The sequence below is a fragment of the Palaemon carinicauda genome, chromosome 24 (genome assembly GCF_036898095.1).
Source record: "Palaemon carinicauda isolate YSFRI2023 chromosome 24, ASM3689809v2, whole genome shotgun sequence".
NCBI lineage: Eukaryota > Metazoa > Arthropoda > Malacostraca > Decapoda > Palaemonidae > Palaemon > Palaemon carinicauda.
Window position 1 is genome coordinate 76,141,712 of NC_090748.1, and position 25,427 is coordinate 76,167,138.

Consider the following 25,427-nt stretch of genomic DNA (forward strand, 5'->3'; position numbering starts at 1 on the left):
CCACCATCCCAACTGTTCTATGCATTACAAAATCTATGAGGAAGATAAACAACCTAGGTGACAACACATTCCCTTGGAGTACTCCACTGTTCACTTATGTATGTAAAGTTTTTAATTTTTCTTTTTCCCACATAGAGTAGCCTACTGTTCTTATTTCTGATAAATTTCATCACTATTCAAAGTTTGCCATCTAATTCCTTTTTGTACCATTTGTATAGTTATTGAAATATTGTATTACTATCTCGTTTCTGTAATCTTGATTCTGTACATGGTATCAGGTCATTTCGTACTAGGGGAGTTTCGACACAAGTTTTTTCATTCCAAAGCGATTTGTACTCAATTTTTCTTGTACCACGTTCGCAAGTTACTTTGTATCACCACCCAAATTGATTCCCATCAATATGTTGTATCAAATAGAACTGTGACACTATATCACTATGGTCATTCAAATGGCTTGGTATTTGCAGATGGTGGTGATACCATTGATTCAAAATAAGAAGTTATACAATCAATGTGAATTATTATTATTATTATTTTTAATTGCTAAGCTACAATACTAGTTGGAAAAGCAGGATGCTATAAGCCCACGGGCTCCAACAGGGAAAATAGTCCAGTCAGGAAAGGAAACAAGGAAAAATAAAATATTTTAAGAACAGTAACATTAAAATAAATATCTCCAATATAAACTATAACAAAATTTCAACAAAACAAAAGGAAGAGAAATTACATAGAATAGTGTGCCCGAGTATACCCTCAAGCAAGAGAACTCTAACCCAAGACAGTGGAAGACCATGGTACAGATGTAATAGCACTACCCAAGACTGGAGAATAATGGTTTGATTTTGGAGTGTCCTTCTCCTAGAAGAGCTGCTTATCATAGCTAGAGAGTCTCTTCTACCCTTACCAAGAGGAAAGTGGCCACTGAACAATTACAGTGCAGTAACCCCTTTGGTGAAGAAGAATTGTTTGGTAACCTCAGTGTTGTCAAGTGTATGAGGGCAGAGGAGAATTTGTAAAGAACAAGCCAGACTATTCAGTGGTTAGGCAAAGAGAAAATGAACTGTAACCCAAGAGAAGGATACAATGTAGTACTGTCTGGCCAGTCAAAGGACCCCATAATTCTCTAGCAGTAGTATCTCAATGTGTGGCTGATTCTCTGGCCAACCTACTTCCTCAGAAAATGCAACAAATAGCTTATGGTTTATAGGACTTGATTGGTAATATGCAAATTCTAATTATAAATAAAAGAACATAGTTACCTGGAATTTTTGTGTACTCTTCATTATATACTGTAGTATACAGTAGTTGTAGTACAATAGTATTAGGTAAATTATATCAATTTTATACTAAGTTTTTTTCAAGTTTCTTAAGTTTAAACATTTCTTAACATTACAAATAGTATTGTATTTCAAATTTATTGCACATAAACAATTTGAGTGTATAAAGTTATCAGTTATGCATATAGTGTTGATTACAAAGCAGCTAACTCCCATATTATCTAAAGTTTTTGAACGTCTTCTGGCAAAACGTCTTAATAGGTTTGCTGAAGGTAATCATCTACTCCCTAGTTTGCAATTTGGTTTTCGTAAAGGCCTTGGAGCATGTGATGCCCTTCTTACAATCTCCAATGCTGTACAGAAATCCCTTGAGTGTGGTCGGGAAGTTCGTATGATTGGCCTTGATTTTAGTGCTGCCTTTGACTGTGTTAATCATGAGGCCCTTGTTTTCAAACTGAAACAGTTGGGAGTGGGTGGGTCGTTTCTTAGCATTATTATTGATTTTTTAAGTAATAGATCTCAAAGAGTTGTTGTTTATGGGCACCATAGTGATTATAGGAATGTGATATCCGGTGTTCCACAGGGTAGTGTTCTTGGCCCATTACTTTTCATACTATATACACATGACATGTGGTTTGGCCTAGAAAACAAGCTTGTTGCATATACAGATGATGCTACTCTCTTTGCATCAATTCCATCCCCTGAATGTAGATCTGGGGTTGGTGAATCCTTTAATAGAGATTTAGCTAGAATTAGTGCATGGTGCAAATTATGGGGTATGAAGTTGAATCCTAACAAAACTCAAAGTATGATTGTAAGTAGGTCAAGGACGGTGGCCCCTCAACATCCGGATCTCAGTATTGATAATGTTTCTTTAAATTTGTATGACTCTTTCAAAATTTTAGGTGTGATTCTCAACAGCAAATTTACTATTGAGAAACATATAAGGTCTGTGTTTTCTTCAATTGCACAAAAAATAGGCTTATTGAGAAAGTCTTTCAAGATTTTCGGTGATCAATCTATTCTGAAGAAGTGTTTTAATTCTTTCATTCTACCTTATTTTGAGTATTGTTCTCCTGTCTGGTCTTCAGCTGCTGATTCTCATCTTAATTTGTTGGACAGAAACTTACGGTCTATTAAATTTCTTATTCCTGATCTAGATATTAATCTCTGGCACCGTCGTTCAATTGGTTCATTATGCATGTTGCATAAGATTTTTCATAACTCTGACCATCCTTTACATTCAGATCTCCCTGGATAATCATATCCTATTCGTAATACTAGGCAGGCAGTTAATTCTAATAGCCAGGCCTTCTCCATCATGAGGCTCAATACTACGCAGTACTCTAGAAGTTTTATTTCAGCTGTTACCAAGTTGTGGAATGATCTTCCTAATCGGGTAGTTGAATCAGTAGAACTTCAAAAGTTCAAAGTTGGAGCAAATGCTTTTTTGTTGACCAGTCTTTTTATAGTTTATTTATGACATATTTGCTTTTTATGTTGTTAGTAGTTTATATATGACATGTCTGTTTTGATGTTGTTACTGTTTTTAGAATGATTTATTGTTTATTTGTTCTATTCATTTATTTACTTCCTTATTTCCTTTCCTCACTGGGCTATTTTTCCCTGTTGGAGCCCCTGGGCTTACAGCATCTTGCTTTTCCAACTAGGGTTGTAACTTGGATAGTAGTAATAATAATAATAATAATAATAATAATAATAATAATAATACAACTTGCAAACATATCAGGTACCCAAAGATGGAAATACACCTAATATACATTTGAATACCAGAGATAAATTTTGTATCACCACACTTGTTGAAATACTTGATACTTGGATAAAAAAAAAAAAGAGGAGAAATATATAGAGAAATAGCAAAGATTATCTTTTGTAAGTGATATACCACTATCACATAATGACACTTCATCTGTGAACACTGAAAGGTATTCTCAGTGCTGTTAAAAACTTATTGATGATTACCCAGAGGATGTCAATAGTAATTTCTCAGCTGAGCTTCATCATTTTCATTAATGTGTGTGCCAAAATTCAGTGAAATGTTATTTTTATTAATAAAATAAATTTTTGAATATACTTACCCGATAATCATGTAGCTGTCAACTCCGTTGCCCGACAGAATTCTATGGAGGGATACGCCAGCTATCACAATACTAGAAGGGGGTGTACTTACCAGCGCCACCTGTGGCCAGGTACTCAATCATTTGTTGTTGACACCTCCTCAATTATTCCTCGGTCCACTGGTTCTCTCTGGGGAGGAAAGGGAGGGTCGATTAAATCATGATTATCGGGTAAGTATATTCAAAAATTTATTTTATTAATAAAAATAACATTTTTCAATATTAAACTTACCCGATAATCATGTAGCTGATTCACACCCAGGGAGGTGGGTGAAAACCAGTGTACAAGATTAAAGGATAGCTAAGTATCCCATATTTCATATAACAGTTATCTCAAATAACAATGAAATAATAAGTACCTGGTAAGGAAGTCGAATAGAACCGTTACTCTGCCTCTTTATTTAAAGTTCGTCTTCCTTACTGAGCGCAGCGTTCCTCTTGGAGGCTGAATCAACCCAAAGGTGCCAAAGTACACGGGGTTGCAACCCCTACTAAAGGACCTCTACCAAACCTTTAACCCAGGCGCTTCTCAAGAATGAATAGACCACCCGCCAAATCCAAGGATGCGGAAGGCTTCTTAGCCTACCGTAACAACCATAAAAAACAACAATAAAAGTATTCAAGAGAAAGGTTAAAAAAGGTTATGGGATTAAGGGAATGTAGTGGCTGAGCCCTCACCTACTACTGCACTCGCTGCTACGAATGGTCCCAGGGTGTAGCAGTTCTCGTAAAGAGACTGGACATCTTTCAGATAAAATGATGCAAACACTGACTTGCTCCTCCAATAGGTTGCATCCATTATGCTCTGCAGAGAACGGTTTTTATTAAAGGCCAACGAAGTAGCTACAGCTCTTACTTCGTGGGTCCTTACCTTCAGCAATGCAAGGTCTTCCTCCTTTAAGTGAGAATGTGCTTCTCTGATCAGAAGCCTTATATAGTACGAAAGCCCATTCTTGGACATGGGTCTCGAGGGTTTCTTGATGGCACACCATAAGGCTTCTGACTGTCCTCGAATAGGTTTAGACCTCTTCAGATAATATTTGAGAGCTCTGACAGGGCAAAGAACTCTCTCTAGTTCGTTACCTACCATGTTGGAGAGGCTAGGTATTTCGAACGATCTAGGCCAAGGACGTGAAGGAAGCTCGTTCTTTGCTAGGAATCCAAGCTGAAAAGAACATGTTGCAGATTCGGTTGTGAAACCAATGTTCTTGCTGAAGGCATGAACCTCACTGACTCTCTTAGCTGTTGCAAGGCAAACGAGAAAAGCAGTCTTGAGGGTAAGATCCTTGAAGGAAGCTGACTGGAGAGGTTCGAACCTAGATGTCATAAGGAACCTTAAGACTACGTCTAGATTCCAGCCTGGAGTGGAAAGACGACGTTCTTTAGACGTCTCAAAAGACTTGAGAATGTCTTGAAGGTCCTTGTTGGAAGACAGGTCCAAACCTCTGTGGCGGAGAACTGAGGCCAACATGCTCCTATATCCTTTAATCGTAGGTGTTGAAAGGGATCTCTCATTCCTAAGATGTAGAAGGAAGTCAGCTATTTGGATCACAGAGGTATTGGTAGAGGATATTGAATTGGCTCTACACCAGCTTCGGAAGACCTCCCACTTAGACTGGTAGACTCTACGAGTGGAAACTCTTCTAGCTCTGGCAATCGCACTGGCTGCCTCCTTCGAAAAGCCTCTAGCTCTAGCGAATCTTTCGACAGTCTGAAGGCAGTCAGCCGAAGAGCGTGGAGGTTTAGGTGCAACCTGTCTACGTGTGGTTGACGTAGAAGGTCCACTCTTAGAGGTAGAGTCCTGGGGAAGTCGACTAGCCATTGAAGTACCTCTGTGTACCATTCTCTTGCAGGCCAAAGGGGAGCAACCAGCGTCAGCCGTGTCCCTTCGTGCGAGACGAATTTCTGCAGAACTTTGTTTATTATCTTGAACGGAGGGAATGCGTACAGGTCGAGATGGGACCAGTTCAGAAGAAAAGCATCCACATGAACCGCTGCAGGGTCTGGAACAGGGGAACAATAAAGCGGAAGTCTCTTGGTTATGGAGGTGGCAAACAGATCTATGGTAGGTTGACCCCACAAGGTCCAAAGTCTGTTGCACACACTCTTGTGGAGGGTCCATTCCGTGGGAATGACCTGATTCCTTCTGCTGAGGCGATCCGCTGAAACATTCATATCGCCCTGGATGAACCTCGTGACCAGAGTGAGGTTTAGACCTCTTGACCAAATGAGGAGGTCCCTTGCGATCTCGTAAAGGCTCCTCGAATGGGTCCCTCCTTGCTTGGAGATGTAAGCCAAGGCTGTGGTGTTGTCTGAATTCACCTCCACCACTTTGCCTAGCAGGAGGGACTTGAAGTTCAACAGGGCTAGATGAACTGCTAACAGTTCCTTGCAGTTGATGTGGAGTAATCCTTGTTCCTTGTTCCATACTCCTGAGCATTCCCGTCCGTCCAAGGTCGCACCCCAGCCCGAGTCCGATGCATCTGAGAAGAGATGAAGATTGGGGGTCTGGATGGCCAATGATAGACCCTCCTTGAGAAGGAGATTGTGCTTCCACCACAGGAGAGTGGTCTTCATCTCTTGGTTGATAGGGATAGAGACTGCTTCTAGAGTCGAGCCCTTGTCCCAATGAGCAGCAAGATGGAATTGAAGAGGGCGGAGGTGGAGTCTTCCTAGCTCGACAAACAGGGCCAGTGATGAGAGGGTCCCTGTGAGACTCATCCACTGTCTCACTGAGCAATTGCTCCTCTTCAGCATGCTCATGATGCACTCTAGGGCTTGGTTTATCCTGGGGGCCGAAGGAAAAGCCCGAAAATCCTGACTCTGAATCTCCATTCCCAGGTACACAATGGATTGGGAGGGAATGAGTTGAGATTTCTCTATATTGACTAATAGACCTAGGTCTCTGATTAAGTCTAAAGTCCAATTGAGGTTCTCCAGACAACGACGACTCGTGGAGGCTCTCAACAGCCAGTCGTCTAGGTAGAGGGAGGCTCTGATGTTCGATAAGTGTAGGAATTTCGCTACATTCCTCATCAGATGAGTAAAGACCATAGGAGCTGTGCTTAGGCCAAAACACAGGGCTTGGAACTGATAGACAACCTTTCCGAAAACGAATCTCAGGAAAGGTTGGGAGTCTGGATGAATGGGAACGTGAAAGTATGCATCTTTCAAGTCCAACGAGACCATCCAGTCCTCCTGTCTGACCGCTGCTAAGACCGACTTGGTCGTCTCCATCGTGAACGTCTGCTTGGTGACATACTCGTTGAGAGAGCTGACGTCCAGCACCGGTCTCCAACCTCCTGTCTTCTTGGCCACAAGAAAGAGACGGTTGTAGAAGCCCGGGGATTGATGGTCCCGGACTATAACCACTGCCTTCTTCTGCACAAGTAGCGACACCTCCTGTTGCAATGCTAGCCTCTTGTCCTCTTCTTTGTAGTTGGGAGAGAGGTTGATGGGCGATGTGGTCAGAGGTGGTTTGAGGCAGAATGGAATCCTGTAACCGTACCTCAGCCAACTGACAGACTGTGCGTCTGCACCTCTCTTCTCCCAGGCTCGCCAGAAGATCTTGAGTCTGGCTCCTACTGTTGTCTGGAGAATCTGAGAGTCAGTTCTTTCCCTTAGATGTCCTGGATCCTTTCCTAGACTTGCTCCTGTGAGAGTCTGGACGGGAGCTTCCTCGGCTGGGGGCTCTACCACGAAAGGGCGGTATGAACCTCGTAGCCGGGGTATCAGCCACTGGGGAGCGATAAGTCTTGGGGACTGAGGTGGCAACCTTAGACTTACGAGCCGATGAGGCTACAAGATCGTGCGTGTCCTTTTGTATCAGGGCAGCAGACAAGTCCTTAACTAGCTCCTCGGGAAAGAGGAACTTTGAGAGTGGAGCAAAAAGGAGTTGTGACCGTTGGCAAGGTGTAATGCTGGCGGAAAGGAAGGTACACAGTTGTTCCCTTTTCTTCAACACCCCTGATACAAATAACGACGCTAGCTCACCCGATCCATCTCTGATGGCCTTATCCATGCAGGACATTAATAGCATGGCAGAATCTTTGTCCGCAGGAGAGGTTTTCTTGCTGAGGGCCCCCAGGCACCAGTCGAGAAAGTTGAACATTTCAAATGCTCTGAACAACCCTTTTAGTAAATGATCCAGGTCTGAGAAGGTCCAACAAACCTTCGAGCGTCTCATAGCAGTTCTCCGAGGCGAGTCCACCAGACTTGAGAAGTCAGCCTGGGCAGAGGCAGGTACTCCTAAGCCTGGTGCTTCCCCTGTGGCATACCAAACGCTAGCTTTCGAAGCGAGCTTCGTTGGAGGGAACATGAAGGAAGTCTTGCCAAGGTGTTGTTTAGACTGCAGCCACTCCCCTAAGATCCTTAAAGCCCTCTTGGAGGATCTAGCTAGGACAAGCTTAGTATAGTTGGACTTAGCTTGTTGTACGCCCAGCGAAAACTCAGATGGTGGAGAGCGGGGAATAGCAGAGACGAAGTGGTCTGGGTAAATCTCCCTGAGTAGAGCCAAGACCTTACGAAAATCAATCGACGGTGGAGAAAGCTTAGATTCGTCCACGTCTGATGAGGGATCAAGGTGTGCCTCCTCATCATCCGACACCTCATCAGCAGAGGGTAGCGAAGCGATCGGACCAGAATGCTGAACCGCAGAGTCAGAACGGGTAGGAACAATAACAGTGGTTTCCTCTTCCAGAGACTGTTGAGGGAAAACCTGAGGCTCAGACTGCAAAGGCTGAACAACAGACGAAGCAGAAGGCAGGCGCATGGGTGAAGGAGGTTGACTCCTAGCAAGAGAGGTTGAACCCAAGGATTGCACAAGCTGAGCGGAGGACGGAGGCGGAGTAGTCCGTTCCTGTTCCTGTGAGATGAGCGGAGCATGATGAGGTTGAGGCTGCGCAGAACAAGGTAAAGTTCTCGCAAACTGAGGCTCCTGAGGCGCAAGTCCAGGGTGTAGAGGAGCTTGCCTTGAGGAGGGTTGAGCTCGCTGCAGCGATGGCTGAGCAGACAGACTCACGGAGGGGAGAGGTTGTTGTACCCCAACCGAGAGTTGCACCACTGGTGGAGCAGCAAGGGGAGGCGGAGGAAGAGTGGAATAACTCTCCTGATCCCAAAGCAAGGGTTGCCTTAAAGAAGGCTGAGGCTGAACACCACTGGGAACAGCGAACTCCGAAAGTGGCTCAACATCGTACGCCTGGCAGATGGTGCTGCGACCAGGCGGAGCAAGTGCAGGCGGGGCGAGCACAGGCGGAGCGAGAACAGGCGGAGGGAGTGTAGGCGGAGGAGGAGGTGCAACACTCTCAGCCCGACACTCACGCATCAAGTCCGAAAGCTGAGCTTGCATGGACTGAAGCAGGGTCCACTTGGGATCGGCAGAAACGATAACAGACTGAGGTAAAGTCTTAACAGTCGGGCTCTGTTTTGGCAGAACCTTACTCCTCTTGGGCGGAGTACAGTCGACAGATGACTGAGGCGAGTCAGAGCTGAGCCAATGACTGCAACCTGGCTGAGCACTCGCGGACTGGACTCTACGTTTAAGCGGTCTCGAGACCTGAGACCAACGTTTCTTCCCTGCTAGTTGATCAGCGGACGAGAATAAGACGGGCTCAATCGTCTGCAGGTGGGAGTGACGGTCTAAGGAAGACACGCCCGCAACCACCGAGGATAGTTCTGTGCGCCTAACAAGGCCTGTCGAACCCTTAAGCCCTTCGACATTGCTTCTCCCCTGGGCATGGGAGCTTGCAAGAGGTCCCGGACTGGGAGGACGACTGGCTCGCACAGAAAAATCCTCACGCACCACACTGGCACCACTAGCACTTGGCACTGCACCGACACTAGCACTCGTCACAGCACTGGCACTAATTCCACCCACTGCACTCTTGACCTTCAGTTCTTTAACTTCGGCCATCAGAGACTTATGGTCACTTACCACTGATTCTACTTTATCGCCTAAAGCCTGAATAGCACGCAAAACAACTGACATATCAGGCGGAGGGCACACAGTAGGTTCGGGGGTAGCCACTACAGGGGTAGGAAAAGGTAGGGGATCATGAGGTGAGGAAAACATAGAAGAGTGAGAAGAACTTCTCCTAACTCTACCTCTCTCTAACTTAGATGAATATTTTAAAAGACGGACAAATTCCAATTCCGAAAGTCCGGCGCATTCCTCACATCGATTTTCTAATAGACAGGGCCTGTCCCTACAGTCAGAACAAGCGGTGTGAGGATCTACCGAGGCCTTCGGAATACGCCTATTGCAAGACCTACATCGTCTATGGGAGGGGGCTTGCGAAACGTCAGACATCTTGTATTCAAAGAGTTAGCCAAAGGGTGATCCAAAAACAAGCAAAATTCGTTAACCGTTATATCAGTATTATATAAAAGCTATCTAGCTAATATAAGAAGGATTCCAGTAAAGCGACAGCCGTTAATCTGAGAGAATACTTCACCAAATATCCGTGAATAAACTCGAAGACCATAAGCGTATCCCAGAACGTCTAGCCGGAAGCACGACAGAGGAATAATTGAGGAGGTGTCAACAACAAATGATTGAGTACCTGGCCACAGGTGGCGCTGGTAAGTACACCCCCTTCTAGTATTGTGATAGCTGGCGTATCCCTCCATAGAATTCTGTCGGGCAACGGAGTTGACAGCTACATGATTATCGGGTAAGTTTAATATTGAAAAATAAAAAATGTAGAAACAAGATTCAGCCAGGATGGACTCTATAAAAATACTTGTAGAAGATAGCACTGAATGTGTCTTTCCAAATGTAAACATTGGCTTCCATACATTTTTTACATTAATGGTCACACATTGTTCAGCTGAACACATATTTTCTCAGTTGAAGCATATAAAAAATTCCATCAAAATAACTATGCAACAAGGCTTCTATTAAGTATAGAAGCAGATGTGTTTCGTAAGAAGAGTTTTGAAAATCAGATCAAAGATTTTGCAGTTAAAAAAAAGAGAGAAAACTTTTCAAATGCAAGTAAAAATGTACCAAAATAACATTGTTTTTTTTTTTACTCTAGGTTTTGTTTGACTTCAATGGATAAAATTTGTGGGGCTTTATCACCCTGGTTCAGAATCTTTAGATTTGAAGAAAATTTATTATCATACACCATAAACAAAAATTCTATAATTACTTGCAGATACTAGTGGAACCCCTGATACGAAGTTGAACATTACTGTGAATGCAACGACCATGTTATAATATATATTACTTATGTGATTATTTTTACCTTTTTCGTGGAAACTTTTGTGTACTCTACATATTACAATGTGATTCTTCTTGTTATCAGGTTATGATTCTTCTTGTTATCAGGTTATGATTCTTCTTGTTATCAGGTTATTATCTAAATGATATGTGTAAGTTACACATATCATTTAGATAATAACCTGATAACAAGAAGTATCACATTGTAATATGTAGAGTACACAAAAGTTTCTATGAAAAAGGTAAAAATAATCACATAAGTAATATATATCATAACATGGTCGTTGCATTCACAGCAATGTTCAACTTTGTATCAGGGGTTTCACTAGTATATGCAAGTAATTATAGAATTATATTCACAAACTGAACCAAATAATCATACTGGTTCAATTTGGGCCGACAGGTTGGTACGAATCAACTTAGGTGGTGGTACGAAACAACTTGGGTTGAAACGTCACAAGTACGAAACGAATTTAAACCCTGTACGAAATGTAGATCATATCCATATATCCACCATTCTCACATAAATCATATTAACAGACTGCAGTTCCAGGTGCAAGTCACTATATTTTAGATATTTCTTGTCCTATCATCATAATTGCTACCCTCTTGCTACATTAAATTTTAATTATTTTTTTTTTCTCAATTGGATTAACAGATTTGGGCTATATATCCAGCTGCATTTGTCTGTGAGGTCATTTAATATCACCCAGATAATCTAGGGTAAAATCGTACAGTTACACTTTGAGGTAAAAGTTAGAAGAGGTCGGACAGTAAGATGGAAGAAAGGAAGCAAGAATGGATGAAAAGTATAAAAATATAAAGCAAGTGCAGCTAGGGCCAAATGAAGGCTGCATATAGTGCCTACAGTGCACTGACATGGAGTGCGCTGACAACAGTCTGATGGATCTATCTTACATATTAATTTCAAGGGCTTTGCCTCTCACTATAATTTACCATTCCAAATAATGCATGTTACTTATCTAAGTTATACATTCCAAAAGTATTTTCACAAGATTCTGAATTGTAAAATAAAAAGTTGTTTTCTAATTTGTCATCTCCTGTAATTCATTATGGCATTTCTTAGTATCTCTGTCAATGAGGCTATATTTTTGAGTCGGTTTATTTATTTATCTATTTATTTGTCTGTGTGACTGTGGACCGGATTACATCAAATCTACTAGATGGATTTTGACGAAATTCTCACCATGGATAGATCTTACTTCATGGACGGCCCAATTAAACCCAGATCTGGATTCCAGATCTGGATTTGTATTTACACATTGACACATTGGATTTTCATCAAATTTTAACAATGGATAGATATTATGCATCGGACAAAATTATGACATTTTGAAGGAGATAGGGATCAAGATCCCGATTCTAGATCAACATTGCACTTTTCACCATATAATGCACAGTCAGCCAGCATATGAAAAGTGGTAGGCGATGTCCACAAACTTTAGTTACATGTTAGCAATATCCACTGGCGGAGGTCTGAAATCTCTGATTGCTCTTTTCTTATTCCTAGATTCATTTTTGTTTTGATCATTATCTTGAAAATTTATAAAAATTAGTGATATTACATTAGTGAATTTTTATTTTAAATCATCTTTGTTTTCAACTTCTAGTCAGCTGGTTTCTCTTTTTCACATTTTTAGGATTCAAAGTCTGAAAAAGCTTTCATTGGTAATTTCTAAAGTTTTGGTTTTAGGTCATCTGGTCCTGTTACTTCCTTTGCTTTCAGTCTATGAAAAATTTTCTTAATACTTTCTATAGTAATTTGTGGTTCCTATATTGTTTTATTTTTTTCTTCTTATATAATCACATGAGGTGAAGATGATCTTAATATATTTCAAAGTGCTATGACCCTTTAGTCCTATAGCCTAAATCACTAACACGGCCCAAAGTATTATGAAGTTTAGTAGGATCTCCTTGGAATCATCACCAATTTTCACTTGTAGTTCTTGTTCAATTTGAATTTGTCATAGCAGTGGATGTCCAATAAATCCAACCCTTACCCATGGGCCTAAAAGATCTGGGAATGCAGCATCCAAGTTTATATGTGCTACGTTTGTTCTTATGCGGTGCATTATTTGTTAAGTCTCGTTTAATGGTGTGCAGTACAATTGTCATTTCCAGCTTGTGTATTTATTTCTCCAAGTTGTATTTTTCAACCTGTACATTAATTGTTGTTATAAAAGTTTACTTTTAGTGTTGTGCTTTGTGACTTAGTTACAAATATATTAATTGTCATTCCATTTGTTTTCCACTATAAATTTCATACAGTGAGAGTTATCATAACTCTCTTTTCACCATGTCTAGAAGATTTCATGTCTGTGAATATTGTTTTGAGAAAAGGTAAATTTACTATTATTGTTCATGAAACAAATGTCTTTAATTCCTATGTTCAGAAGAATGATTGTAATCTATCTGTATTGGTTATATTATATTTTTTGTTGCTAGATCCTTATCTGCAAGAAGTTTCTGAATTGATTGACATAAATTGTGGGTGTGTGTAAATTAAAATTGGTTGCAGTGGTACACTGAATGGGAAAAATAAGCAAGTTATCTTTTCATGAGAATAAGTGAGCTACCCCCTGCCGAGCATTTGCTGGAGATTTTCATTAAATCTATCTCAGGTTTAGTATTTTAGAGCATGTAACAAGGTCTCTAAAATTTTTTCAATTTTAATTGCTAATTCGTTTTCTAAATCTAAGCGTTAATGTGTTGCCCCTAAACATATTTTCTGTTAAAGTATTATTTTGTTAAAAGGTAGCTTAATGTTTAGTTTAGTTTTTCATACTTTTAAGCTCCAGCTATTTTTAAATAATAGGGTACCATTAATCCTAGCTTTTTCATCTTTAATCTCCCTGTATCTGCAACTGATTAGATACCTCTACTTCTAACTAATGTATGGTATGAGTATGTATAATATACAGTACATACAACTTTGAGTTCTTTTGTCCTGTTCAGTCTATTTTCTTAATCTTTAGAAAATCAAACACTAGGTTTAGGAAAGAATCTTCCTATTTTATTCTTTTAAACTAGGTCTCTGTGTAGTTCGTTTTCTTGAGACCAAATTGAGACATTTTCTTAAATCTGGGAAGGCGGTCGGCCTAGATGGCTTAACAACAGAAATGATCTTACAATTCAGACATAAGTAAAGCATGATTCTTGTTGCTATTTAATTCCTGTGGAATGACCTACTAAATCCCAATTGGAGAGGAGCGAGAGTAGTGGCCTTGCTGAGACCAGGGAAAGACCACCATCCTGCAAAAGTTATCGACCAATACCCTTACTGTATATCCTGTACAAACTATACAAATGAATGATCTTGGCCTGAATCCAACCAACTGTCAGAGAACAACTGTCAACAGATCAATTTAGCTTTAGACCAGGTCGATCCTGCTGCAGTCAGGTATTAAACCTGATGCAATACATCGATAACAGGTCTGAGATGAAGCAAGTAACCTGTACAGTCTTTGTCGATCTTACGGCACAATACTTTATTATGGAATTCCTCTCAAATATGTCAACTTGATTAAGTTTGTTCATGAGCATAACAAGTGCAAAGTTAATGTTAATAGAGTCCTATTAAATGAATTTCCAATAAACAGTGGACTACTCCAAGGGAATGTGATGTCACCCATGTTGTTTATCCTCCTCATGGATTTTGTAATGCATAAAACAGTCAGAGATGATAGAGCAGGATTGGGCTGGATTGGTAATAGGAAATTAGCTGACCTAGAGTATGCTGATGATGATGTTTTTATTAACAGAACACCACAGGATTTGCAATGCTCTTACCAGAATGCATAAAATATCCCCGGAGGTTGGGCTCAAGATAAATAGAAGAAAAACAGAGATGAGAGGAACAAAATATGCAATGGAAGGTGAAATATCATAGGAAGGAGAAAGGATTAATGAGAGAATCATTTAAATATTTAGGAAGTATGATTTCTAATACAGGGTATTTCAAATTGGAATTAAATGAAAGATTGAAAAAATCAATTCAAACAATGGCTAGGTTAAGTAAAATCATGAAATCAAATCGCCTAAAATTACTTTACAAGTGAAAATCAGGTTATATATCAGTTAAGTGATATCTGTGTTACAGTATGAACATGAGTCACAGTATGACCATGAAATGATCTCCAACAGATTTAGTAGATTTGAGAACGAAGCCTTCAGAAGAATATTGGGAGTTAAATGGCTGGACAGGATTAGAAATGAAATTATAAGCGAGATTACTCAAGTGCTATTTGGAGATGGTTTGGGTATGCTCTTTGCACTACCCAAGAGAGATTAGTTCATTAAATATTTAACTGGTCTCCACTGGGACTAGAAGAGTTGGAAGGCTCAGGCCTGCATGGCTGAGGACTATGAAGCATAAAGTAGGAGATGATGAATGCAGAAGTACTGAATTAAAAGCTCAAGATAGAGATGACTGGTGAAATCTAACCAAAGCCCTTTGCGTAAATATGAGTAGGAAATGATGATGATGATGATATTGTATGTTGAATTTACAAAGTACTGATACATAAAAAAAACTAGCCAGAATGGAAGAGACCTCGATGGGTAGTCTACAACAACAAAAATATGACTGGTTGTACCCATGGTGATATCCTCCCGATAGAAGGTATGCTAGGTTGGATAGCCACTAGTATAAGGAGCCAAAGAATTCTTTGTTGTTTTAGTTTCTTGTTTGGAGGTTGGGAAGTATTTGCTACAAGAATATTAACACAATAAATTTCAATAAGATTCACTAAAAATAATGCAAACCCCTAAGGTTACTATTATATATTTGGGTTTCTGTCTCACTCAAGCTATGATGCTTAACCCTCTGGTGATGCTATGACAAAATAACGTATGAAAACATTTTTTTGTCGTATGTGTTCTAATGACGCAAATTTCTGCATCATACATAACTTATTTTTGGAGGAAATTTGGCATAAATACATGCATCACTCAAGGAAAATGAAACTCACACCAAGAGACGGCAGATGGATGAGGGACATGTGGAGTCTAAAAGAAAACGAGTAGTAGCAGCGAATGCGCGGCAGGCCTATGTTGATCTACAATGTCACCTATTTTTTTCAATGTATTTTTTGCATCTTGTTTTGCCATAATATTTCCTGAATTTATGGTTAATTTTATTTCAACTGCATTATAAATGGTTAGAAGATGTTGCACAATCAATATAAAGACAAGAAAAGAATTGAATTTCGTGAGGTCAGTAAGAAAATGACCTAGTTTGCCTGGTCTTTGTATCCCACATGACCTACTTTTATATTTTACTTTGTGTATATATGCTTGTATTTTTGCTTATACTGTATATATTTTTATTCTGAATTTGCTAGCATGTACAGTCATTGTAAGAACTCTGATAGCGAATTATTTTTTTTGTTTTACGTAAAAAAAAAAAGACCCATTTTTTATGTGCTTTGTTCACTAAGTGGATGCTTTATAACTGAGTTTTTTGATACGCCAATTTACGCTCTCATGGGAAAATTGTTCTAGGCGGGTTTGTGCATATGCAAATGACTGCAATATATATGTCTATATGTCTCACACACAATTGGAAAGCCCATTCTTTGTACTATTAAAAAGTACATAGAAAACATAAAAGTATTAATGCTTCTATATAAAAATTTCTATTGTAAAAACACTTACAACAAATTGGCAAAACTTCCTCGGTTTTCAAACTGTAATTGCTTATAATTTTTCCACCGATACATAATTCTTTATTTATTCATTTTCTTGAAAATTTAATTGGCTTACAATGATGTCTTTAATATTTTCTTATCTTTGTTTGTTATGTCATAACAATGAAAAATGTCAATACAAGTAGGTCAGAAAGTCTGAAATTTTTGTTCTGAAAAAATAACCTTTTTGTTTATTCATTTACTCCTCTCTTACTAATAAATTTATTGGAGAGAGGTTGCATCCACATGAAAGATCTACACAATATGTCATAGAAACAAAATCCTCAAATCAAGCAATGGCTAGGTTAAGTAACATTTGGAAATCTAATTGCCTGAAATTACATATAAAAATCAGACTATATATCAGTTTAGTGAGATCGGTGTTACTCTATGGTCATGAGTCATGGTATGACAATGAAACAATACCCAATAGATTTAGTAGATTTGAGAACAAAGCCTTCAGAAGGATATTGGCCGTTAAATGGCCAGACAGGATTAGAAATGAATCTATAAGAGAGATTACTTGAGTACCATAAGTGGATGAAATCATGATGAGGGGTAGATGGAGATGGTTTGGGCATACTCTTTGCACTCCCCAAGAGAGATTAGTTCACCAAATGTTTAGCTGTGCTCCACAGGGCACTAGATGAGTTGGAAGACCAAGGCCTACATGGCTGAGGACTATGAAGCGCGAAGTAGATGATGAATGGAGAAGTATTGAATTAAAAGCTCAAGATAGAGACGATTGGCGAAATCTAATCGAGGCCCTTTGCGTCAATAGGCGTAGGAGGAGATGATGATGATGATATGATAAAATAAGAACAATTAAATTCCAAAATTTTCCCCTTTATTTTGAGAGAGAGAGAGAGAGAGAGAGAGAGAGAGAGAGAGAGAGAGAGAGAGAGAGAGAGAGAGAGAGAGAGAGAGAGAGAGAGAGAGAGTTTTCTTTCCTTTCATTTCTATGCTTCCTATTCATTCTCCATTATTCCTTATTGTTTTATTATCACTATTACCATCACTGTGCTTTATTTGTGTAGTAATTCTCACTTCCGTACATCATAAATATACTCTACAAAACTTTCAAATAATTTTTTCTCAAATAACGAAATCTCCAAAATGGATCTCATGCTCTCACTCATATATAATATGCTATACAGTGAACCCTCGCTACTTCGCGGTTCGACCATCGCGGATTCACCACTTCGCGGATTTTTTCCATAACCCATATATATACAGTAATATATATATATATATATATATATATATATATATATATATATATATATATATATATATATATATATGTATGCATGTATTTATGTATATATGTAGGTATGTATATGTGTATACATATAAATATATATATATATATATATATATATATATATATATATATACACACACACACACACACACACATATATATATATATATCTATATATCTAAAGTAGGAAGATGTGATGTAGTTCTAAGGGAAAAGTATGGGAAATATGTCTGGGTAATAAGCAAAGCTCTACCTCCAGTTTGTTTCTACATTATGATCAGAGATAAATGTAAACAAAACATTGGTTGCCATTTTTTATCGTGCTTTTTAGCATGTTTAGGAAATGCATGATATAAAATCACCTTTAATATTTGTGCCTGTTTTAGTTTAGGGTACTGTAGTACATGCATTAAGTGTTCTGTACATTAAAGGGTAGTTTGTTGTACAAGGGAAGGTTTTAAAAGTCTGAATATACATGTTGAATAAATAGATAAATATGGTGTCACTACTTCGCGGATTTTCACCTATCGCGGCCGCGACTGGAACCTATCTACCGCGATAAACGAGGGTTCACTGTAGCTTGTATTTGGTTCATTTGAGGAGGGATGAATAAGGGGTAAGAAAAGCGGGTATTTCAAAGGGGAAGGAAGGGGAAGGAGAGTCGGAACACGTTTGAGTGAACGAAGCAATTGGTAGGTGCTGATAAGTCTGAGTGAGAAGGTGAGAGGTTATGCAACTATTGGTAGGATATTGTGAGAGGCAGAAAAATGAAATGAACAGCAAAAATTTCTGAATAACAGAAAAAGAAGTTTAAATGAAAAGGAATAGTAAAGAAAATAAACTGGGAGATGAGAAGTGTTTAGAGTTATACTCATTATATAATAACATACTGTACAGAAGTACATACACCATAATCTTGTATTTAGATAATAGCTATTTAAACTACGATGGCAAGATCGAGAGTGCTGGTGAGGTATTTACTTCTTATCAAAATAAAAATAACCTGAAATTAATTTGATAAAAAGGATGACAGATAAGAAAATAAAGGGATAATAAATTGAAATTCAATGTAATGACAGCATGATATTATATTAAAGCAAAAATCAAACAACCAAATCACATGGTGTATAACATTAAAATAATAAAATTAAATAGCTAAAATATATGTATTTGTGACTGTGAAGAGAGTATTATGTGATTTAGAAGTAAACTAGTTATTGTTAAAGATGATTTAGAAGTTGTTACAGAAAGTGTTAAAAAAGGAGTTTGTACAGTACTGTAGTGTAAATTACAGTACTATTCACTACAGCACAGCAAGTGATCTATGTGAAAACAATTTGGTGAATTATTTAGGACAGTCATTTGGTAAAGGTGATGATAAGTGATATTCACCCTATTAGTCTGAACTTTTTCACTTTCCTCTGGTCTGTTATCTACCCACAACAAACATTGAGGCATGATTGTTTAAGTAGTTGGTTCATGGCATAAGCACATGAAATCAAAATAACAAAGGCTAGTAAAAAGACTATAAATAATAAAATCATAGATAAATACTGTACATCTTACATGCACAGATCGTTTTTGAATGATTCTTAATACTGTAATGCTTTAATTTAATTCTAACTTGATTATTCATTCAAGTATATGACTGTATATATACAATCATCAGCATGCAGAATTACTTTCAAATGTGTCGCTTATTAAACTGGATGCGGAATATACTCTGAATTGATATTCAAAGCAATTATCATCTTTAATAAGTACAGCTGCCTATATCTAGCTTAAGCAGTACAATAGAAACAGTATTCCAAGTTCTTCTTTGGTTACAGTTTTCTATATTTTACCAAATATCTTTGGCCTTTTACCAAGCTACTCAGCTTCTTTAACTTTTCGATTCTCAACTTTTCATGAACTGTTTTATAATTATCATTTAGGCCAAAACTAAAAGTATAAAAAAAAAAGGTACAGTACCTCAGTGGCACAATTCAACTTAAAAATAACCACCAGTAACTTTATCTGGGATTCTATTCTATCCACTATGCCGAGGAATATTCTTTTTCTAAAAGACTTATGTTTCAGAAATTTAAGAATACATCTGCTTTAATTAAACAGAAGAATGAATTCTCCACCCCTAATGCTTGGTTGAAAAGTCCTTTTTTTAAGATATCTACTTTGATTATATTTTGACGGTTAATAGAACATGACAGAATATACTGTACCTCCTTCTCTTTGTTTTCAGCTTCTGAACGTGACAAAGCAATTGCCAACTGCAGCTCTTCCTCCTCTTGCAGCTCCTCTTCACTCTTCTTTCCCGGAGTCTATAAGGAAAGAAAATCAGTAACCATAAAATTTTTAACTGGATTATCTCTAAAATTTCAATACAATGTGTACTTTATTGACTACAAAGCTTCAGAGGTTACAAATGTATAAGAAAATGGTTAATTTATACTGTAATAAATATGTGACCCTAAGTAAGAAAATAATTTCTATAATTAAAATTCTGTCTATTTTAATAAATTTTACCTGTGGCTAACAAGACACACTACCGCACATCCTTTGAGATTTATCTATCTACCAAGGCACTTTCCCAATTTTGGGGGTATCCAACATAAAAAAAAAAAAAGAACAAAAGGGGACCTTTTCTTCTCTTAGCTCCTCGCAACCTAACGAGGCATTCAGCAGAGTTTGGTTGGTACTGCTAGGATGCCAGAGCCCACTCTCCCCCATTATCTACCACATATGAAGCTTCATATGCTGAATCCCCTACTGCTGCTAACTCAGCAGTCACCAAGGCAAACAGAGGAAGCAACAAGGCCTATCAGAACTGCGTCACAATCGCTCGCTATTCATTCCTACTTGTAGCACACACTTTTGCCTCTCTCACATCCATCCATCCAAACCTTGCCCTTCCTCTTGTACTTCTCCCATTAACTCTTGCATTTATCACCCTCTTCAGCAGATGGCCATTTACCATTATCTCTACATGAGCAAACCACCTCAACACATTCATATCCACTCTAGCTGCTAAATCATTGCTTATACCCGTTCTCACCCTCACTTCTTTGTTCCTAATGCTATCTAATCAAGATACACCAGCTATGCTCCTCAGACACTTCATTTCAAACACATTTAATTTCTGTCTTTCTGTCACTTTCATTCCCCACAAATCCAATCCATACATCACAGTTGGTACAATAACTTTGTCATACAGAATTCTCTTTACATACATTCCTAACCCTCAATTCTTTACCACTCTCCTCACTGGCCATAACACTTTACATCCTTTATTCACTCCCTGATGTACATCTGCTACCACTTCACCATTTGCAGCAACAACAGACCCCAAATACTTAAACTGATCTACTTCATCAAGTAACTTTCCATTCAACATGACATTCAACCTAGCACCATCTTTCCTCTTTGTGGATCTCATAACCTTACTCTTACCTACATTATCAATCCTTTGAGATGAGAAATTAATAATAAAGTAACTTACACAGATTTAACTGCAATTCTAAAGTTATGAATCCCAACATTCAAGGCTTTCATTAATCTTGGATACACTTCTTTGAGAGCCTCAATAACCAAACTTTTAACAAGAAATGACATAGCATTTTTAGACAGAGGATGATTTGGAATTTTAATACCACAATATACATTAAGAACACTACCTCTAATGCTCATACTAATCAGCTCTTACCGGACAAGGAAATCTATTCTCTGATATAATGCTCATAGCCTTTGTCAAAGAGGGAATGTGAATGATTTGTGGCAAACTCTAAGTCTTAAAATCTTTTTAATAAGCAAAAGAGATATCACCATCTTATGCTCCCTAAAGCCTACTTTAGAAGATTGTGCTTGTTGGTCACTTACACATTTAGATTATGTAAACTCCAACAGGAAAAGTGTTCTAGCAATGAAATTTTCATTGGAAGATTATTCAAAGGCTCCAAACTTGAACCTTTTAAATATTGTAAAACTATATCAAAATGAAAAAAAATATACCTTACTATGGGAGGTCTTTCAATACTAAAAGCTCTAACTACATTCACTATAATACATGAACTAGATATATCTAACCACATATGCTTCAGTACAGAATTAAGTAGGAATCTACATGCCTTAATGGCTGAAATTAAAATTTCTTTTTCATGAAAAAGGAAATGTGAAAATTCAAAATAATCCAACCAGTTCTAATCATTGAAATATTTCTAGATCTGCACAAATTAAAACAAAATATTCTAATATCTTTGTTACAGATAATTGAAAGACTGTCCTTTGGAACCTGAGATAGATAATTTAGTGATTATTCTGTATTTTTAAAAGATGAAATGTTTGAAAGCTCTGCAAGTAGAGAACTGTCATCTGCTAAGCAGGAAACTGTATTATATAAACCAGAGCATAAATACAAGCATTATGACAACTATCTGTCATTTTTAAGGAAAGCACTGACTATTAACAATCATGATTTTAAGTTTGTTTATAATAAAATTCCATCCACATTAGTGTTGCCATGTAATATATATATATATATATATATATATATATATATATATATATATATATATATATATATATATATATATATATATATATAATATATATATATATATATATATATATATATATATATATATATATATATATATATATATATATATATATATATATATATATATATATATATATATATATATATATATATATATATATATATATATATATATATATATATATATATATATATATATATATATATATATACATATATATATATACATATATATATATATATATATATATATATATATATATATATATACAAATTGGAGTAAAAGTCACCGCCTCATCCCAATCTTTTTATTTTCTAATAATAAAACACTACATCCTTATTTTCCATATACAGTACCAGTATGATAAAATTGATTACCTTTGACCGACCCTTTATTCTGTTCCTTTACTTTACTATCAACTTGAGTTAGACTGTATTATGCCATGTCAACCAGGTCTCTGATATAATTCCATCTACATTTTCTTCTAGTGTGATTGACCATTGTAGTTGTCACAACAGTTAATGCATAATCCATCAATATATATTTTTCTTAATAGTGACATCATTCTTTTATACACTCTTATCTTGATTGGTAACCATTGAAACTGGGGAAAACACATTTTCACATGGTTATTTAAATAACAGTATTCTTGTTAATTGTGGCAAAAGAGTGGGGGAATATAAAATGGAGCTAGTGAGGGTTGAAGAGTTAATAAAACCTGAGGTAAAAAGTGAATATTAAGAAAGGTTGAAAATGGCAAATGACAGAGTGAAAGTGAGAGAAACTGGTAATGTAGAGAAGGAGTGGAAGTTAGTAAAATGATATTTTCATAATGAAGTAAATTTTTGAACATACAGTACTTACCCGCTGGTTATATAAAAAATAGCTTTAGTCTCTGATGTCCGGCAGAAATTCAAAACTCGCAGCAATCGCAGATAGAGTAGCCAGGCGTACACCAGCGCCCTCATGCGAGATACACAGAACCATTCCATAATTCCTCAGATCTTCCATGCCCATAGGTCTCTAGAGGGGAGGAGGGGGGGAATAAAGTTTATATAACCAGCGGGTAAGTATGTTCAAAAATTTATTTTATTATGAAAATATAATTTTTAAACATTAAACTTACCTGCTGGTTATATAAAAATAGCTGATTGACACCCTTGGTGGAGGGTTATAGACAGCCAACATTGTTGGAATATTACTTAAGAGTTAATAAAAACAAGCTTAAGGGTTCGTACCTGATAAGGAAGCTGACTTCAATGATTCTCTGCCTCATTATGTCCTCTTTCCTTATGAGATCCAGCGATCCACCCAGGGGGCTAAAGACCTCTAGGAGCTGTCAAACCGATGAAAATATCCCTTTGTTGACAGGACCTCAACCAATACCCTTGTTCTGGGCGCTCTCAAGGAACAAAATGACCACCGAGTAAATCAAAGATTGCGGAAGACTGTCGACCAATCTCCACAAACAACCATAAAAATATATAAAAGTTCAAAGAGAAGAAAAAGGGTACTAGGATTAGGGGAACGTAATGGTAGATCCTTCACCCACTACTGCACTCGCTGCTACGAATGGTCCCAAAGTGTAGCAGGCCTCATAAAGAGTCTGGACACGCTTCAAGTAATGTGAGGCGAACACAGATTTACTCCTCCAAAAGTTTGTGTCCATGATGCTCTGCAGAGAATGATTCTGCTTGAAAGCTACAGAAGTTACCACAGCTCTAACTTCATGAGTTTTCACTTTCAGCAGCTTGAGGTCTGCCTCACCGCAGTGTGAGGGAGCCTCTCTTATTAAAGGTCTTATAAAAAATGATACGGTGTTTTTTGACATTGGTAACGAGGGTTTCCTGACTGCGCACCAAAGAGCTTCCGTCTTGCCTCTTAATTCTTTAGTTCTGTCCAGATAGAACTTCAGTGCTCTAACAGGACACAGGACCTTCTCCAACTCTTCACCAACCATATAAGAAAGGTTTGTAATCTCAAAAGACTTAGGCCATGGATGAGAAGGACGTTCGTTTTTGGCCAGGAATCCAAGTTGCAAGGAGCATATGGCATTGCCGTTTCTGAAGCCAATATTTTTGCTAAAGGCGTGAACCTCACTGACTCTCTTAGCTGTCACCAGACTAACCAAGAAAAGTGTCTTTAAAGTGAGATCTTTAAAAGAAGCCGAATGTAAGGGCTCAAACCTGTCACTCATGAGGAACTTCAAAACAACATCTAGATTCCAGGCTGGTGATTCCTGTCGACGCTCCTTAGAAGTCTCAAATGATCTGAGAAGGTCCTGAAGGTCTTTATTATTAGAGAGGTCTAAATTCCTGTGCCTGAAGATGGCTGCTAACATACTCCTGTACCCCTTGATGGTAGAGGAAGAAAAGTTACGTTTTCTTCTAAGGTCTAAAAAGAAGTCAGCAATTTGAGTTAGAGAGGTATTGGATGAAGAAACTGAGTTTGCTCTACATCATTCTCTAAAAAACTCCCACTTGGACTGGTAAATCTTGATAGTAGAAGCACTCCTTGCTCTAGCGATAGCCCTTGCTGCCTCCTTCGAAAATCCTCTAGCTCTTGTGAGTTTTTTGATAGTCTGAAGGTAGTTAGGCGTAGAGCTTGGAGGTTTAGATGATGTCTTGCCAAGTGAGGTTGTTTGAGAAGATCTACTCTCAATGGGAGGCTTCTCAGAATGTCCACCATCCATTCCAGTACCTCTGTGAACCATTCTCTTGATGGCCAAAAGGGAGCCACTAGAGTCAACCTGGTTCCCTCGTGTGACACAAACTTTTGTAACACCTTGTACAGAACTTTGAATGGTGGGAATGCATACATGTCCAGGTGAGACCAATCCAGCAGGAAAGCGTCTATGTGTGTCGCTTTGAGATCTGGAACTGGGGAGCAGTATGCCTCAAGCCTTTTCGTTTTCGAGGTCGCGAACAGGTTTACGGACGGACGACCCCATATCCGCAACAGTTTCTCGCATACTTCTAGATGCAATGTCTACTACATGGACAGAACTTGATCCCTCCAGCTGAGGCTGTCTCCCATCACATTCTTCTCTCCTTGGATGAATTTTGTAAGCAGGGTTACATTTCTTTCCTTTGCCCAACCGAGAAGAGTCTTTGCAGTCTCGTATAGTGACCTCGAGTGAGTCCCGCCTTGTTTGGCTATGTAGGCCAATGCTGTGGTGTTGTCGGCGTTGACCTGCACTACTTTGTTCAACACCGACCCTTCGAAACCTTTGAGGGCCAACAGGACTGCCAACAGCTCCTTCTGA

General features: G+C 38.2%; 1 protein-coding gene across 3 annotated transcripts in view; it reads right to left on the reverse strand.

The window, feature by feature from the left end:
• Hrs (Hepatocyte growth factor regulated tyrosine kinase substrate) overlaps positions 1 to 25,427 on the reverse strand; it is a 246,485-nt gene that overhangs the window by 93,953 nt on the left and 127,105 nt on the right. For all 3 annotated transcript variants that reach the window (XM_068348200.1, XM_068348201.1, XM_068348202.1), the window contains one exon: positions 19,829 to 19,927. In XM_068348200.1, coding sequence (XP_068204301.1) covers positions 19,829 to 19,927 — 99 coding nt within the window. The remainder of the gene's footprint in view (positions 1 to 19,828; positions 19,928 to 25,427) is intronic.